Source organism: Lepisosteus oculatus, chromosome 1 (genome assembly GCF_040954835.1).
Source record: "Lepisosteus oculatus isolate fLepOcu1 chromosome 1, fLepOcu1.hap2, whole genome shotgun sequence".
NCBI lineage: Eukaryota > Metazoa > Chordata > Actinopteri > Semionotiformes > Lepisosteidae > Lepisosteus > Lepisosteus oculatus.
Window position 1 is genome coordinate 69,597,470 of NC_090696.1, and position 18,230 is coordinate 69,615,699.

At 33.4% G+C, this 18,230-nt stretch overlaps 1 protein-coding gene across 1 annotated transcript in view; it reads right to left on the bottom strand.

The window, feature by feature from the left end:
• The window catches only part of LOC102683509 (phospholipid-transporting ATPase ABCA1-like), a 310,746-nt gene that overhangs the window by 215,911 nt on the left and 76,605 nt on the right, over positions 1 to 18,230 (bottom strand). Inside the window, exons 10-11 of the mRNA XM_069192079.1 lie at positions 7,222 to 7,361; positions 3,993 to 4,109 (exon numbers count right to left, since the gene is read on the bottom strand). Of these exons, the coding sequence (XP_069048180.1) occupies positions 3,993 to 4,109; positions 7,222 to 7,361 (257 nt within the window). The remainder of the gene's footprint in view (positions 1 to 3,992; positions 4,110 to 7,221; positions 7,362 to 18,230) is intronic.

An 18,230-nucleotide genomic window follows, 5' to 3' on the forward strand; every position in this document is an offset into this window, starting at 1 on the left:
ACTAGTGGGGATGATGGTGGAAAGACAAGAGGGAAAAGTTTTTGTTTTTTTGCTAGTGTTGTATTTATTATAGATGGGATGGGGGTTTAAACTAAAAAAAATGAATAACAAATATTTTGAATGATTAGAAATATACTGTGAGTCAATATTGCTGGAGCACTGCTAAAATATCTTAACAAAGCCCAGGTAAACCAAGCTCCTCGTCACTGTGACCACACTACTTTGTATTTAATTTTGATTAACCTTACCTTTCATCCAAATATAATATTGACTCTACACATGCTGGAACTGTAGTTCAAAGAAAAGAAAACAGCCTGACAACATCAGAATGTTGTCTCAACAGTCAGATTGGAAGAAGCTCCAAATGAAGAAGAATAGAAAATGTCTTACTAGGGTATTAAAGGGAATTATGAGTGCAATTTAAAAGTGCGAACATAAATATAAGAATTAATAGGTGTTCTACGGGGAAAAGGTTACTTCGAATAATAAAATAATTTTTAAATTAGTGCGGTTCTAGTGGTTAAGAATCAGAAAAAAATAGCATTCATTGTGTACCCTGGAGAAATGTGGAAAATCTGGATTGAAGTAAACATACTATCTCAGAAAACTGCAAATCATTGTTTTATAACCCTTAGTGTATAAGACTGAGGGTTAGGGCAGTGATTACTCAAATTATTATTATGAATGTACTGTATGTGGCTGATGCTTTTATCCAAAGGGGTTTTGTAGCCATTTATACAGCTAAGCATTTTACTGAAGCAATCAATGCTGCTGTAGTAATTCCTTCATGCTTATGAAAAATTTGCAATTTCTTTGGACAGGTTTATATTTGTGATATCCACTTTTTAGAGTCTTACACTTTTTTCTAAAGTTGCGACAAGATTTCATTTACATATGAAACAATTTCTGTACATAGTTACATTTTTAAAATAAATGAATACATTTGCACACAACTTATCTGAATAAAGTATGTCATGCATTGCAAAAAAAATCAACTATAGAACATACTGTATTAGTTTAAGATGTACTATACAAATAAACTTTCTGAGTTCATGTGAAGGCATGAGGCCATTTTGAATTTGTGGTACTACAGGCAACCAAATACTAGAGTGTCAATCTTATACAGTACCTGCAGCCATCACAGTAAAAATTCATCAATTAATTAGCAATCCCCTTGTGCTCAAATTTGGCATTTCTGCAAGGGTCTGCTCTCAACCAGTTTATTTTACTGCAATTACTGTAATTATACCTGTGGATGTGCTGACATGTTTTATCACCCCATACGTAATGAATGCCAGATGACATTAACCAAGTGTTAATATGTACATATTCAAAATGTGTAGTCAGTTCCATTAGCTCATTTTGCACAAACAATTGTGTACTGAATATTTAATGCACTTTAAAGTATTGACCTGTGTAACACCCCATGAAAGTTTTTTTTTCTATGAACTCAAAACATCTTTGCTGATGATGTTGAGGTGGTCATTAAGGCAGAGTTAAGGTGATGCAGTACAGGCATGAGATGGCAGACACAGATAACAACAGAGTATAGCATTGCCTACCGTAGGTTTTTTATGTAATAAAATTGAATTAATTATTCAACATTAAAAAAGTGAAGTCGTGGAAATTCTATATATTGGATAGCACATTGACAGCAAGTATTTGAGAACATTGCAAGTTACTCAAAACCAACATGAAATTCAGATTTCAGAGAGCTCTTTGAGTATATAAAAAGCCCTACATTAATGAACAAATGATTCTATGCACAGTTTGCTGTATCTCCAGGCAAATAAGCCAGCAAAACACAAGGGAATTAAAAATACTTGTTCTTGCCTCAGCAGTTGGTTTTGTATTGGACTGAGAAGTATACTTTCAAAGCCATTAACACAGGAGGTGGGGCAGTCCTGTGCCTGGCTGAAGGTGTTCTCAAAGGTGCTCAGCTCTATTTCGACAGATGCATCACATCAGTCACTTCAGAGCAGAAACGTGGATAAAATGGATATTCAAAGTCCCAAAAGAATGCCAGATAGCTGATAATATTTTTGTGAAACAACACAGAAGAGGAGCAATAGAGACCATTAGTAGGAGAACAACTGAATTTGCTTTCAAAAAGTACTTGTAGCTACTACTACAAGTTTATTGGCTGATGCTTTTATCATATCAGAGATTTACATTTGTACAGATGAGTATTTTACTGGAACAATGTGGGTACCTCAAGGATACGGCATCACTGTCTCACCTAAGATTTAAAACCAGAAATTTCCAGTCCACATTGATGTCACTGTAATTTGCTGTCATCCATCAATCAACAGCAGTATAGGTAGAATGCATACCTATGACTCTATACTGAGTTTATACACCAGGATTCTTCAACCATGGTTCTGCAGAATTTTATTTCATGAGGTTTTATAGATCCCGACTCTGAGGTTACTCACTTTGAATACTAATAATATATACAGTAAATAAAGTCTGGCAATAAATTAGACTAATGTGACAATGGATATCACTTAGATTTTATTTTAGGTATCAACTTAAATCTCTAAATCAAGCATATCATTAAAAGCCAGTCACTCAGGGGAGGATTTATAACTAAAGTTTGTGAATATGTTAATTTTCTGTTACCTTATATTTACATGTATTCAGTGGGCAGATGTTTTTATCTAAGGTGATGTGGCATTGCATTCTACAGCCACATCCAGTCAAGAAGAAGAATATTAAGTTGCCCACAGTCAGAACCCATCAGCAAATCATTAACTGCCTTAAGAAAGGTTTTCCAATATATTTTCTTGGACAACACAAAAAAATCCCAGATCTATTTATGTTCTATTTAATCTACAGGAACATTCTATTAAAGAAAAAAACAGGCATCAAGACAATGACCTTTGTCTTAGTTTTCCATTAGTCACTAAAATTGATTGTACCCTGCACTTATTTCCATTTCCATTACAAGGTAATAATCCCATCCCTCACACTTTCAAAACATGTCTCAGACAAATAGTATCAAAGTTATTTACAGACTGAAGATTCAATGTGGGGCTTTCTGCATAGTTATACAGTACCAATATGATTCTGACTGAATATACTGTACAGTATTTTCTGAAAGTATCGTAATGTAACAATAAAAGCCTGCTTCTAATACTGTGACTAAATCTGTCAATTTCCAGGACAAGACTGTTGGAACAATAGAAGTTTAATAGGTTTGTACTTATGTTTTTTTTCTACTTCTTGTATTTGTGAATCCCAGTGAATAATGCTGGTAGGGGGAGAAAAAACAGTTACTGAGAATTGTGAGGAAAAAAGGCCTGAGGTCATTTTGTTGCAATCCAAGACATGTACAGAAGATACCTAAAATACTGCAAAAGCATGTTTTGATTCATCGCAATACTTTGACATTGCATCTTTATTTAAATAACTATTGAAATTAAATGAAAATGGATTATTTGGATAAAGCCTTTGAGCATTTTACTGTATGCATAAAACCTTACAAAGCTAACTGTACCACTTACTAAATGTCCAAATGGAATCCACTGAAATGTGTTCATTTGTATTAATTGAACCTTTGGACAATTCAATTGAAAGGGCACTACAGATAAAAAGCAGAACCACTACTACTTTGGTATTCGTTTGCTTATTGTGCTTTGCATTTGAGTACTGCCCTTAGCACAGTTAGCAAGCTTAGTACAGTACGTACATATAAACAGAGTTTTTAATTTGCAACGTTTTAGCTGATAAAAACCTAAATATTTGCACAGACGTTCATTGACAATTGTTCATTGTTTTGTAAAAACAACATTGGAATAGAAACCTCAATAAATAATTTACATAAGTCTTTCATGCAAGCAATCTGTAAAAATGATTTAATTCAGAAGAAATCAACTACTACTGTATATTATGATTACATTGTGACATTTGCTATAGTAAATGTAACACATACTACTGTATATACAAGTATACTACTTTTTCATCAAGCATACAGAAATAGATGTATTTACCCTGAGTGAATTGATTTGAGTGCTGTTCTGCAAAAATGTCCAAATTAATGGTCCATGTACTTCCCAGGCTTCACCAATCTTTTTCAGCAATCCTAGTGTATAGAATGTACTGTTGGCCTGAAACAAAGGACAAGACATTACATTATGCACTGTACATACAATATAAACAGTTTAGCTTCTTGAGCTAGAGTGTCCAAATTCACAAATCTTTCCACTACCCTCCCAGGAAAGACAAAATTACAGGGTATTCTATTTTTTTAATTCATTCTACAAAATAGGCTTCTCAGACCTTTCTAATAGTGTACTATGAAGATAAATAAAAAGTCTGATAGATGATAAAATATTTGAATAAATGGGCTTGGTATCTAGGAGGTTACTGGTTCGTGTTTTGAATATGCCACTGACTTACTGTACTGTGTTTTACACTGAAAAACCTCGTGCCACTAATGGTCAAAACAAATGTCATCCTCTACCCTGTAACCTTACTTATTTTCTTATAATATAAGCAACTGCAGCTGAAAACCCTACTAGAATATTGAAAAAATACATTTTTAGGTTACATTTTGTTTTGAGTGATTTTAGTACCAAGAAAAATGTTGGCAGCACCGTCACAATTTCAACATTTTTTATTTAACATTCATAAAAACTCAAATGTACTGTATATTTGCAAGGGTGTCTAAGACAGATGATTTTTTGTTTGAAATCCATTTGATACCTAAGCTAAGATTGATACTAGGTTATGTCTCTCTGTCTGAATGTTTAAAAAAGACACAATCTCTGAAGGAACACATTTTAAAGAATTCTCTAGCAATCCTCAGCTTTGATGTCACATTGAACTTTGATGTTGTTAGTACAGAATAAACTGTGACCACTGGATTTTTGAAATTTGAAAGCATTCAGTATGTTGTCTAGATTTTTAATGTCAGACAGGGCTGGGAGCATAGAATGTTACTTGTACTGATCCCAAAGGAAAGCAATTTCTTTTGGCCTGTAGTGTCTTATGTAAATACTTATGTTGTTTACAACAGAACATGAAAATGTACACAAACCATCAGAAAATAGTCTGGCTACACCGTGAGCTGAAGCTGAAATAAAACTGATATTTTGAGATTGTTTTATAGCACTCAGTTCCCACCTCAAATACCTGAGTTTCTGCTTATTCAGTCAAACCAGTGATTAACATGAACTAAATATCATGAGACAAGCCACTGTTAGAAAAAAAAAATCTTGGAGGATATTTGTGAATATGCCAGGTTCAATGATGCATTCATCTCCCTAAAGGATGATTAGGCTTTTTTTCAGTGTCATACATCTATTAATGTTGATTTGAAACAAACACTCATACATTTCAGGGTATTAGTTTAAAAATGAATTTCATTTTGATGATATGGGCACTTTCATTTTCACGGTGGGAAGATGTTTTAAGATTTAGTTTTCTGCTTGAAAAAAAATCATTTCAATATGACATGAAATGGTAGCTGAAGAATAAATTCAGAGGTTTACAGAAAAATTTTGTCTGCTTAAATAAAAGTTTGATACTTATTGAACTGCTTACACTTTAAGGTGAAAGGTTAAAATGTGAGAAATAAAGAAACTGCAGATGCTCTGAAGAACATCACCTCATCTGTGAAGCTTGGAGATAAAACATGTATGGTTGCATCTGGAATTGGCCCACATTTCTTTATTGATTATGTAAATAACGATGGCTACAGAAAAACAGATTCTGAAGTTTACAGAAACAAAATGCGTCCATAGTTAATAGGTGCTGCTTCAACATGAAGCAAGACAATCACCCAACATATAACTTGTCAAGTTTGTAATCCAACTGAGCATCCAGTTTGTAATCCAACTGAGCATTTTACATTTTGAAAAGTCTGAATTCAGAACATCTTAGAAAACATGCAAGAACACAGGTATCTGCAGAAAGATTCAGTATCACAAATAATTGCACAGATATGGGTGAGCTAAATGGATTGCAGTTATTGCCTCAAAAGGATATGCTACCAAATCTGGACATTTAGACTTTGAGATTTAAATAATTTAAGTGAACATTTCCCAATACTTACAGTATAGGCACTTGAGATCACAGGGATGGAAACTAAAATAAGTTTTTGTTTTAATATAATGAAATATGTGCATGTACTTACCCACAGATAAATTGTATATTATATTGTACATATCATAGTTATTATAATTAATCACCATAATTACTAAGACAATAATCACAACAACAAACAAATTGCTTGACCGTAAAGCAAAAATAACATTTTGACTCTGCTGTTCCAAATCTTTAAGAGGGATACAGCATAAAAAAAACATTAAATAATGATAGTTGCCCTATTTAAATATCTATATAGTCCATGGCATGTGTAACAATAGAATTGAGAACACAAACAAATGAGACAGTGGTGAAAATAGTTTCATGAACAACAGAAGTACAGTACACACCAGACGGTCGCAGCTTCATGGATGCCAAGCTATGTGTAGTATGCTCCTAGAGCATAAAATTGCTCAAATGAAGCACTGATTTCCCACTGTAGATAAAACTACAGATGATGGTGTGAAATAACACTGATTTTTTTAAGGATGGCTTTCTGTTGTTTTTTTTTACAGCTTTTTACACTTAATGTAAGTGAGCTAATTTATTGCTCAATTGGATAAATTAAACATTCTCCCCAGACCCTAAACAAGGGAAGGGTTTAAATAAGGGAACCTATAAAATGTTAAACTGTGATCCTCAAGGATAAGAGTCAGCCATCCCTGATTTAACCGAAGTAAATGAAACTATGTGAAGTCAGTCAGTCACTCTTTGGAAATACTGGACACTGTGGCCTTGTTTAATGATATTGTATTGAATTGTGTTGTTGAAATGAACTTTTGCATGACATTGATGTCATTAAAGCTCATCAATCCACAAAGCAATCTGTAGTGACCTAGAATTTGTTTTAAAAAATACCTAATATTTCATGGACACACAGTTGCAGGTAGGGTCAGGCTGAAAAGGCAATGATTAGTTTTATCTTTGCTCAGGTGAAGATTAAAAAGGATAAAGACAATTTATTAAGCCTTCACACATGAGCAAGTTCTTACCCACCGCAGGGAGTCATTAAATTATAATTCTGGTCTGCTTGCTGTTTCATTCTTCTGGCATGTTCACTTTTTTATGAGAAGTGCACATGTGATGGTCTGAAAGCCCTGGCACTGAGGCAGTGAACTTTTGTGAACTTACCTCTCTAATGATGGTGCTTGTTGCAGGAGTGTCAGGAGAGTACAGAATCTTTCCCAGCAGCAGTGGACGGAATGTGCTCCACACATACCGCAGAGCAGGTGTGCTCTCTAATGTTTCAATGAAGGTTTGGCAGAAATCACCTTGAATGAAAAAGATGGCTTACTCACAACGCCCAATCATGAGTACAAACAGAATAAAAAACAACAGTATAAAGTGTGGAAGACTTAAAGGAAGCAAAAAAAAATCATGGGAAGTGTATTTAAAAAAGACAAGTAGTGGAATGAGGCACATCTACAATTAACAATTTATTCATTTTTTGTCCTTTATACTGTACTTGCAAATTTGTTTTTATTTTAGATCAAATTCTTCTCCACTTTTGATGTGCTGTTTCCGAAATAACTGTTCAGAAGATTTTAAAAAAAACCTCACCTTTGGTGTTTGACATTCCCTCAAAAAAAATAAAAATAATTTGGAAGAGCATTTACAAATTGTTTTGTAAGATTTGCTAATTGTAGGTATTATATAATAAGTACTTCTAGACCAGTGATAGGCCAAGTGAAAACTGTCATTGAGAATTGTATTCGCTTGTTAACTAAAATGAGGTTGTTTTTGGGAAGACAGGTTTTCCAACTTTAATTTGAGAACACTATGAAGGACTAGATATACACTCTAATGAACTGATGCATTACATGGCCTCCTGCAACAATTCTGTAACCCCTATTGGTTAAAGGACATAGTGTACTAATGTATATAACTAAACAACATAACTGGAATGACATTTGAAATTTACAGTAGAAACAGATGTACAGTAGTTGATACAGTATACATTCTTTTCTTGTGATCCTAACATCAAACCACAAAGATAATAATTTTAATGTTTACTGTAACTCCGTATGACTCCTAATAAACCATCTATTTGAATAGTCATCTTAGACTTTTAACATTTCTAATTGCTATAAAAATCACACACTAAATAATTTTATCAGCAGTTTGGTTTGCAGTTGTAAATACAGTAATTTATTAGAAATGTTGATACTGGGCATGAACCATTCTAAGTGGATCTGACATTTTCTAAAATAATCACTCCTTCTATTGTATGGCATGCTGTAACATTATTATACAGCTGTTAATACTATTACTAAAAATAGTTAGGATTAGGTCTGTCCAGGTGCATAGGTTCATTATAACTCCAGACTCGAATGTTGTCATATATTTAAATCTCTCAACGTTAAAGCCCCAACTGATCTGTATAGCCCCCAGTTGCAACCACATCTCCTACAGTAATAATATGAGACTAACTGAAATGACAAGTGAAAATTACTTTAGAAGAACTGCATGGTGAACTCTAGGGAACGTAAATACAATGCAGATAGTAGGTGTATCTACCTGGCAACATCAATTTATAAAACAAACAAGAAAAAGCTCCAGTTCTATTATGAGAAATCCATTTGAATCTACAGTATCTATCTATATTTCATGGCTGTTGCATAACAAGTATCTCATATTTTTTTCTTTACACATAACAGAAGATTTTACCATTATGCTGTAGCACTTGAAAACAGCCCGGATCTTTCATCACACAGCAAGCTGGATTAACAGCTTCTGAATATATTCTGCTTTTTTTTGTTGCAATCAAACCAGTTGCATTCCAGGCACTTTATCAGCAATGAGGCACTATAATTGAAATGTGTATTTTGTAATACACTTTGTTACTTTGATAAAATGTGATGAGTTTAAAATAGATATTTTAAAAGAAAACATTTTGTGAGTCAAAATATTTTATTAATAAAATGAATTTATTTATAAAAAATCAAATTCTTATAGGACAGGTCTTTGCATTATTTCCAAACCTTTTATACATGACCATTTCTTTCTTATTTTGGAAAGAGCACTATCATAGAAAAATATTTAAGGTTTACTATGTCCATTTGAAATTAGACAGCATGGAGCTGCAGGGGAAGGAATTGTAGAATATCACCAAAGGCCTTTGAAGGGATATCAAATAGGTATTTTTGGACAAACTGTTTCTTGCATATACTGTATGTTCAGATGTGTCTAACATATATTACTGACAAGTGCAGGCTCATTAAAATCCTCAGTAGGCAACAGTCCAAACCAGAAAACCAATTTCCCAATTAAGTGTTGTACATAAAAGGCATACAGCTTATGGGTTTATGTTTAAATTAAGTGCAGTTGTAAGGCTGGGCTTGTGCTTGAATATCTAGTCCCGCTGATCTTTACCTGTGAGGGTCACAACACCAAATCATTTGAAAGCATTCCTTTAACTTCAAAGTAAAGATTAATTTAAAATGTCTGCACAGGAAAGAAGAGGTTCCTTTCATCCCATCCCTTCCTATAAAAGATGCCCATTATATTTCATTGACAGAAAGAAGCTTAGTGAAAAAAAGTATGCTTGTTCAATATAAATGAGGTGTATTGTACGTTTGTATGATGTACTGTATATATGTTGATCAAGACTGTCCTCCTAATGGCCAGTTCCATCACAATAAATGAAGTAGCAAAGTAGGTGCCAGGATTGGGATGTTTTCCTCACAAGTGGTTGTGCTGGACCTGTGGCACACAATGAGTGGGCAACAATGTTATGGTGGGTCTAGTCCTACTAGTCTTGCCATGAGCCCTGACGCCCTTATGAAGACACATGCAATTACTATAGCTGCAACCCTTTACACTGTGAAAATTTTAGGTACTGTATGCATCTAATTATTTCAGTATTTTATTTTCAGCAATAGGTTTGTTGCCAGATTTTTCTTTTGGCTGTTCTTTATTGTTTAACTTTCTCATTATGGTCTTTTCCTTCTTTTAAAATCAGTTTAAAATCTGAAATAGCATGTTTTCTCCTTCTACTTTGAAAGGCAAACTTTTATAAAAGCTGTTAATAAAGACAAGGTGAAAGCAGTAGACTTCTCCACACCTGAAGAAGGCTCCACGGTCGAAACGTTGTGTTCTCTTTCTTCTTTTTTTCAGCATGGAATAAACCTATTACTTGTTCCTTTGCAGTAGACTAAGTATGCTTGTCAGCCAAAAGGGATTTCAATGAAGTAGTGATTATTGAGTTGACCTATTAGTAAAAGTGCCAACATTATCATGAAGAATACCCTTGTGTACAAAGTCAATGTACCCCATCAGCAGTATTATCTTCATTCATATTTTTCCCATTCTAATGAAGGATTATGATAACTGTTTACAATATATTTTAATGAGACTATTCCTGGCAAACACATCTACATATCTGATACCATTTAGTCCAAGTCCTATCATGTTGATATTTGCCAGCATATGTAACTTAAAGAACAGAGAATAGCTCAGTCAAAATAATTATTAAATGTTGGATTATTTGTACATTAAATCAGTCACATAAAATGTGTAGAAACTTACAGATAATGATGTGCATGAAAATGGGATCCTAATGAACCAAAGTAAATTAATGCAGCAACAACCATATGATTCTGCTATATTTCTAGAAAAAAGTGGAGGATTTATACAGCATTTATACATGAAGGATTGTATGAAGAAAACATAACAATTCAAAATTCCACCCACCTCTCTTAATTACAAAATCATCATTTGTAGCCTATCACATTACTTAACCGAAAATGTAAACTTGATATAATTGGTATCAAAATATTAAAACCACACACGGCGCAGATGGGGGAAAGAATGATATTGTTCAGTGATGTACACTTTATTGTCTATATGAAAATCAATATATCCTTGAACACATAATTGATTCCTCATTTATAATGTACTACAAAAATGGCTGTGAAAGTGTAACCTCATTTTATCTGGGCAGATACATCATATCAGATCACTTTATTATCCATATACAATTTCTTGCATTAGGAATTCATCTTTCGCATACCCCAGCTTGCTCTCCATGAGACATAGACACACAGATAGGGCACTTTCGATTTAAGTTGCCAAGAGGGCAAGAGAAGACTGTTTGGCATATCTACTGTAGCCCATTTTGTTATTAATAGATCATTTAGATTAAATAATTTCTGTACTCATCAATTATCAGTTTTACTTACAAAATGATGTTTGTGTGCATTGCATTTCAGTAATGGACTTTTGCTGAAAAATGTGTACCGCCTACTCTAATTTGATCCTAAGTTTGAAATGAGTAAATTACAGTAAACTGTAGAATATGACTCCATCAAAGTGTATTCAAGACTTGCCGATTTCAAAACAAGCCACAACATTGAATTTTTAAAAATGTTTTATAGTGTTAAATGTACAAAATATGTGTTAAACCACTGGGTGCTGAAGATGTTTAGATAGTGCTGTAGTTTGCTTTGTAAAAATTATGTTACATTTATTCTAAAAAAGATGAATAAATTAAACTGATCTGTATTGTGAATCATAACAAGTAGTGCTGTTTTTTTAGAGCATTATGATAATTACTAGTGGTTTAGATCACAGTGTGCCGTGTCTGTACTGATTTGTATTCACACTGTGACATTAAAAATTAATTGAATAATTGTAGTTTCGTAAATAAGTAATCCTAGTTTTAATTCACTCAGAAAATAGTGGTTTTGCTTGTAAATGTGATTAAAATAATTAATAAAACTGTTGCTTTGTTAGCATTTAGTTTTAGTCTGCAATTGCAAAACAATTTGACTATAATATTAAAAAAATATTTTGGGTGCCTCCTACTGTATGTGGCTCAAACTGCAAAGCTACTTACTTGAGCACAGACTGAGCTTTATAATCATGAGTTTGAATCTGGATAGTGTCACTAGATAGCTATAGTCAGGATTCCTGGCCAACGTGACAGTGCACAACCAAAAGCATAGGATGTGATTAGCTGGACTTGGTCATTTAAGCTCTAAGGTACTGACCATCAATTTATATAGTACTGTACAGTATATACACCTGTGCATGTGACTTTTACACAGATACTGTAAGGAATTTCAAGGGATAATTACCCAATCCCAAGTGTCAATTTTAAGTACACTGACATACTGTAAAATAGTTCTATAAAAAAATTACAGTACTTACAGTACTGTACATGCATGGACTTTAGTAATAGAAACATCAGCATAAAGATCATCGGTGGACTGCTTTACATTTACAACACATAGACTGCTCTTCAAGCTGTAAGAAAGTTATAGATCTCTGATCTATATTGATTTTGTTTGGTAATAATTTAATAAAGATGAATTAATACTCAGTAATGTAGAAACTGTTGCAATCACATAATTATGTTACATGAATGCTATAGAAATAATATTTGTTGATACAGTTTCAAACGCAATTTATTTACAATTTTTATATCTTATATACTTCATTTGATGTTTTTTTCCTTTGCACCACATTATGCAGATTTAAATGTGTTTCAGTTTTTGATTTGTTAAATTTAATCATATCTTGGTCAAATACATTTGCCAAGATAATGGTATATACTCTGGTATGGCTATCATGTATCATATGTAAAGAATGCTTGAAGAGCAGAGGTTGCAACATCACAAATGGTTCAAGGACAGTTCCAGTAGATAAGATCAGCCAGGAGCAGGACGTTTTACACTTTCTTTGGAATGCTGCTAAGATTGTTACCAAGGGGAGTAATTTCAAGAGAAATGTGTGCAGTAAAATGGCAGAAAACCCATCTCCTTTGTTGTATTTTCCTTTGAAAAGGTCAACAGTATTTTCATAAAAATGAATAATTTGTGCTGGCCCTTCTAGTTGCACATCAGCAAGACTGTCCAGGTGACCCTATATTTCTGAGTGCTAGTGTAATATTTTCTCCCTGGGAAGCCATATACCTTGTTGCTAAGTAACTTGCTCCCAGAGTTCTTGGCGTTTGTTCCTGGTGCATTAAAGAGCAGAAATGAATAACCTATTGCAGATTATGGAAGTAAAATAGTGACAAAAATAAATCAGCTAGTGAAAAATGCAATGTGAAGGGCAATAACCATATGTGTTTATTTTTAATAGTTCATTTTGAAAATCAATTGAAATTCGTGAAAGAACTCCAATCCCAATGGTCTGCCAGCAAACAACAAAAGACAGCCCACCAATTTAAATTTCTCACCTTGAGTCCTTAGAAATAAACAGAAATAATTCAATGTGTTCTCATTCTATGAGCACACAGAGCTGTTTTTATTTGTGCCTTCAGAAATCATGGATCACTGAACAAGACAGCAAAGCTAAGTGGGTACTGCTAAGTGATGTGTTCTGTTTCTCTATTCATAAACTACGCATATTTTTAGATTCTCTGGATATTCATGGTCTCTTGACTTGAAACATAAGGAAAGTAAGCAAACATAAAAGTTGTTTTCCCCCTGTTTTCTGGCACATTTCCCCATGCCAGGCTACAGTACAAAAGTATGGTAACTTCTAGGTCGCAAATCCCGCATGTAATTATTATTGTGATTACACTATTTTCAATCATCTACTGTACTCTATCTTCTGTAAAAAAAAACGTTACATGTACACTTCAGGTTTCAGAATAAAATATTTACATAATACCTTTATAGAGCAACTCAAATTGGGTATCTTTGTAACATTTGATAAATGCTTGAGATATTGTTTGGAAGATTTACAACACATAAAGGGGAGGAAAAACATTCTCCTTTATGTTTCAATTGTCTACTTTGATATTTATTCACCACCACATACTGTATTTGAATATTTGAGTGTATTTGATAACTTAATATGTCTGGTCAAAAATCTTCATCTATAATATTCAAAACAATTTTGTCTTATAGACTTCATGGAGGGATTCTTACTGCTTGAATCAAGACTGCTAATGAGCTTATTCCTAAAAGTCCAAAGCAATAAGTGAAGGGAAATTCTAATACTTTCATTAAAATTAAGTGGCAAGTAAGATTAGAACAAATCCATTCAATATAAGAAAGACATTTCTTCCTGCTAAGGTTTACAGCAACCTGGAGCTTATTTTAGAAGCACACAACATAAGGTTAGATAACACCTTTAGGAACATGACAGAAAAGCAGTGGTCCTGGTCAAAAACCTGCCTGAACATGGGGAAAAACTTGTAAATAACACAGATAAGGTACACCAGTCCAGAATCAAACCCAGGATTGAAGAGTTTTGAGGTTGCAGGACTAAACACATGCCACGTGGCACCCATGAACACAAATAACTTGAGGAAAAATGTCAAGCCGCCAATATAAGGGAATCCCATCGGTCATGACAATAAATGACGGCAATGTGCTGAAAAACACTAATACGGAAAATCATTATGGAATCCAAACCACACAGGAATCCTACCAAGATCAGACAAAGGTGTACAAACACAAATATTAATCCATTATCAGAAACAATTAAACTAGAATGGAAAGGGAGGGGGAACCAAAGAAAACCCAAAAGGAAGTTACTGTACTGTACATAGGGAGCGAAGACAAAAGGAGAACCAAAGGGGGAAAGTAAGATAAAGCACCAAGTAATTAAATGCTTATACATACTGTACATGCAAGAAGTGCTAGAAACACATTATATGAGATAGAATTCATGATGTTATTGGTATTACAGAAACATGGAGATGAATGTATCATGAGAGGATATACCCCGTTTCAGAGAGACAAGAAAGATAGAAGAGGGAGAGGTACAGTATAGCACTATTGTATTTACACAGCACTGCATATACTGTATCAAAAAGATTATTCAGTCTCAGAAGAATCAAGAAGTATCAAGTCTTGGAATCTTGTTTTTTTCTTGCTAATGATTGTCAGCTCAATGAACCACTAGCATTCACACAGGTGTGATGGGATGAGCTTTTGTCAAAAACAAAAAAAGAAAGTTAAAAAGTTAACTAAAAGGGCAGAAGAGAAAAGGCTTATTCATTGAGTAATCCAAAATACAAACTGAAAGCTAAAGAACAAAAATATAAAATCTATAGACTTCCAAAGAAAATGCATCAGGTGAAGTATACAGGACATAAAACATGTGAAGAAATTGCTTTTCCTAGAAGTGCTCTGTGTATATTATGGGCACCACGTTGATCAATAATCAAATTTGTTTGCATCCTGACTCACACAGTATCAATCTCACTTGTACTGTAAACTATCGTGTGCATTATGGGTCTGAGTTCACTAATTCTTAACCATCATCAAGGACCCTAGTCCGTAAACGTGATTTGCATCGGGATTGTTTAGAAAAACACATATTGCTTCATACAGGGAAAAGCATTAACAAATAAAATGAAAAAAAAACTCTACCCTTCACCCAGATGATATGGCTTCCATTTCACTGAATTCTGTAATCAGACTTTATTTCATTACATTTGTTATATAATCTTTCTTCTTGTCCTCAATATCTGTGGAGTATAGGAAGGCTCACATCCCTTTTATAACAACAAATACAGTATGAAGTAATGTTTTAGCAAATTTGATCAGAATGCTAATGGTTTACTCAGAAAAGCTACAGTACCACCATTCCACCATTACTTTAAAATGGATTAATCACAATGGACACTGCATACATACAGTATAATAAGAATTAATACAGTTATTCTAAAAAATACAAATGTAACACAGGACATTTTTTCCACACATGGTTTTCTTCTCACAAAAGGGTACTTTAACAAGACTATTAGACATAGTGTACAGTACATAAAAAATCCCACCATGTTTTTTCATTCTTTGTGTTCTCCTACTCTAACTTTAATGTTTTGTATTCACATACTCTGTGCCAAGAGACCATTATATAAATATATATTATCATTCAAACAAGAAGAGAATACAGAACATAAAGAATTGATCTGAAAGTGCAATCATTTATCCTATTTGCCTTTTAGAAAGGCCAGAAAGAATCACATATTGATGTTGTCTACCTAGGAAAGGAGTTACTTCCACATTATATTCTTTAATGACATGCTGTCACTCTGTGCATAATGCAGCCACATAATTAAATTACAGTAAAGCATAGTAAAAGTGAATTTAGAATGCCGCCACTTTCACAATGTAAGTGTTCATTTCAAAATATACTTAAGATTATTTAAGAAATACTTAAAGTACTATGATTCTGCACTGTGAAATTCCTCCTTCTTATTTTAAGTACATTTATAAATGACAATTTTTTTGCCTATGAAAACACTCAGATGTGTTTCTAGAATTGAATGTTTTTTTCACACAGCTGAGAAATCCATTTAACATGGCTGCTGCTCTATTTTACTTACTTTCAATATCAATGTTAATGGAAAATTATTTAACAAGAAAATACAAAATATGCAGAAGTAAAGAATATTGTGACAGTAATTCTGTACTGACCAGGACAATCTACTACCTTTTACAAATATTCAAAGGTACAGTAAAGCAATTTACTGTTTAGGATATTATTGCTGAGGTTTTAATATGTTTATGTGCCTGAAAGATGGATGCTGGTTAAAGGTAATCAGAGATAAATGGATTACAGAAAAGGAGCAATTAAAATTCATTCATAAATGGAATCACATTCTAATTTCTGTTTTATTCACAAGAATTGAAGTATTAATACATTTCAGTTTGGCTTTGTTCTTTTCTGGCAACATACTGTATATACAACAGCTTATTAGTATATACTAGAGATCTATTAGTTCTAAAATGTTCAGAAATCTGTATGCATTTAACTGTTCCACTCTAAATTGCTCACTACAACAGTGAAGTTTGTGAAAATGAAGACAAAATTAATGACATCACAGGTCTTTGTCTTCTGTCATACCTCTTCCAAACTGGGAGAGTTGCAGTCACTCCCTGGTACTGCTCTGGATTGATAGTCCATTCTTGAAAGAATGTTATGCTTTAAAATCTTGTAGCCATAGGTCATCACATACCAACTAACATAATTCCAAATTTAGACTTCACATTTTATTGTCTGTAAAGAGTCTAACATTTCCTCAGAATACAAATGACATAACTGAAACTGCTCCGTACATGACAATTTGTGCTAAAAACCAGTCCGCGTAGTGTACTGATATCTGTGAAACTGAGGTTGTAAATGGTGCAATGGAACAGAAAATAATAACAATAAATCTGCTGCAAAGTAATTGATCAGTACATATTTGATGAAGACTGAATAAACAGATAAATAGGTGTTATTCAACATAATATTTCCATCAATATTTTTGTGTTAAAACTTATAAATAACGCATTCAGAATAATTTCTGTATAAAATTATAGCAAGTATAATAACTCAGCAACTATGTTGTCTATGTTTATATCAATGTGGTGTGTATACAGTATATCAACTAAGTACATGAGAAACATGAATTAACAAATAGAGCGCTATTGCCTAAAACAGGTCTTTAACTCTTAACCTGGAAAACCTAATCCTGCAAGATTCATACAGTATGTAAACATTAAATCTTTCATTTCTTAGACTTACAGCAATATCATTATCAATTAAGCAGGTGACTTGCTTAATTAATTCATTTAGAAATCATCTGGAACAAAAAGCTGTATGCTCTTGAGGCCTTAAGGACCAAAGTTCCATTAATTGAACAAATTATTTTTTTTTATTGATCAAGTATTTAGTCTTTAAAGGAAGTGATTTAAGGTGCCCTATAACACTTGCTGGATTGAGGCATTCCAGGACCAGGTTTAGAGACCTCATTCTGGGATTCTAAACATCTCAGTCATCAAATTTGCTGTACAACAATAATCAATAATAAAAAAGACTTTAGGGTTTTTCATTGTTACCACCTAGACAGAGAAGGCGAAAACTAGACTTTCAAAGTGAAATCCAGGCAGGTGAACAACTTATTGAAGGTGCTTATTGGTTATTGCTTTCGTTAATATATTCCCTTCTACCCCCCACTGTTAAGAATTAATTCACTGTCCACAAAAATGACATACAATGGTAGATGAGTCATTCTTTAGTTCGCTGGCCCATTTCCACCCATATCCCATACTGTATATAGCCAAATGAAACCAATATACAGCAAATGATCTAATTGCAAATGCACTTATTTTGATGTACTGCTTCACAATGTGCTGCTGTTTAGACATTTCAAACCTGAGACACACCATGTTTATTCATACAAATGTATC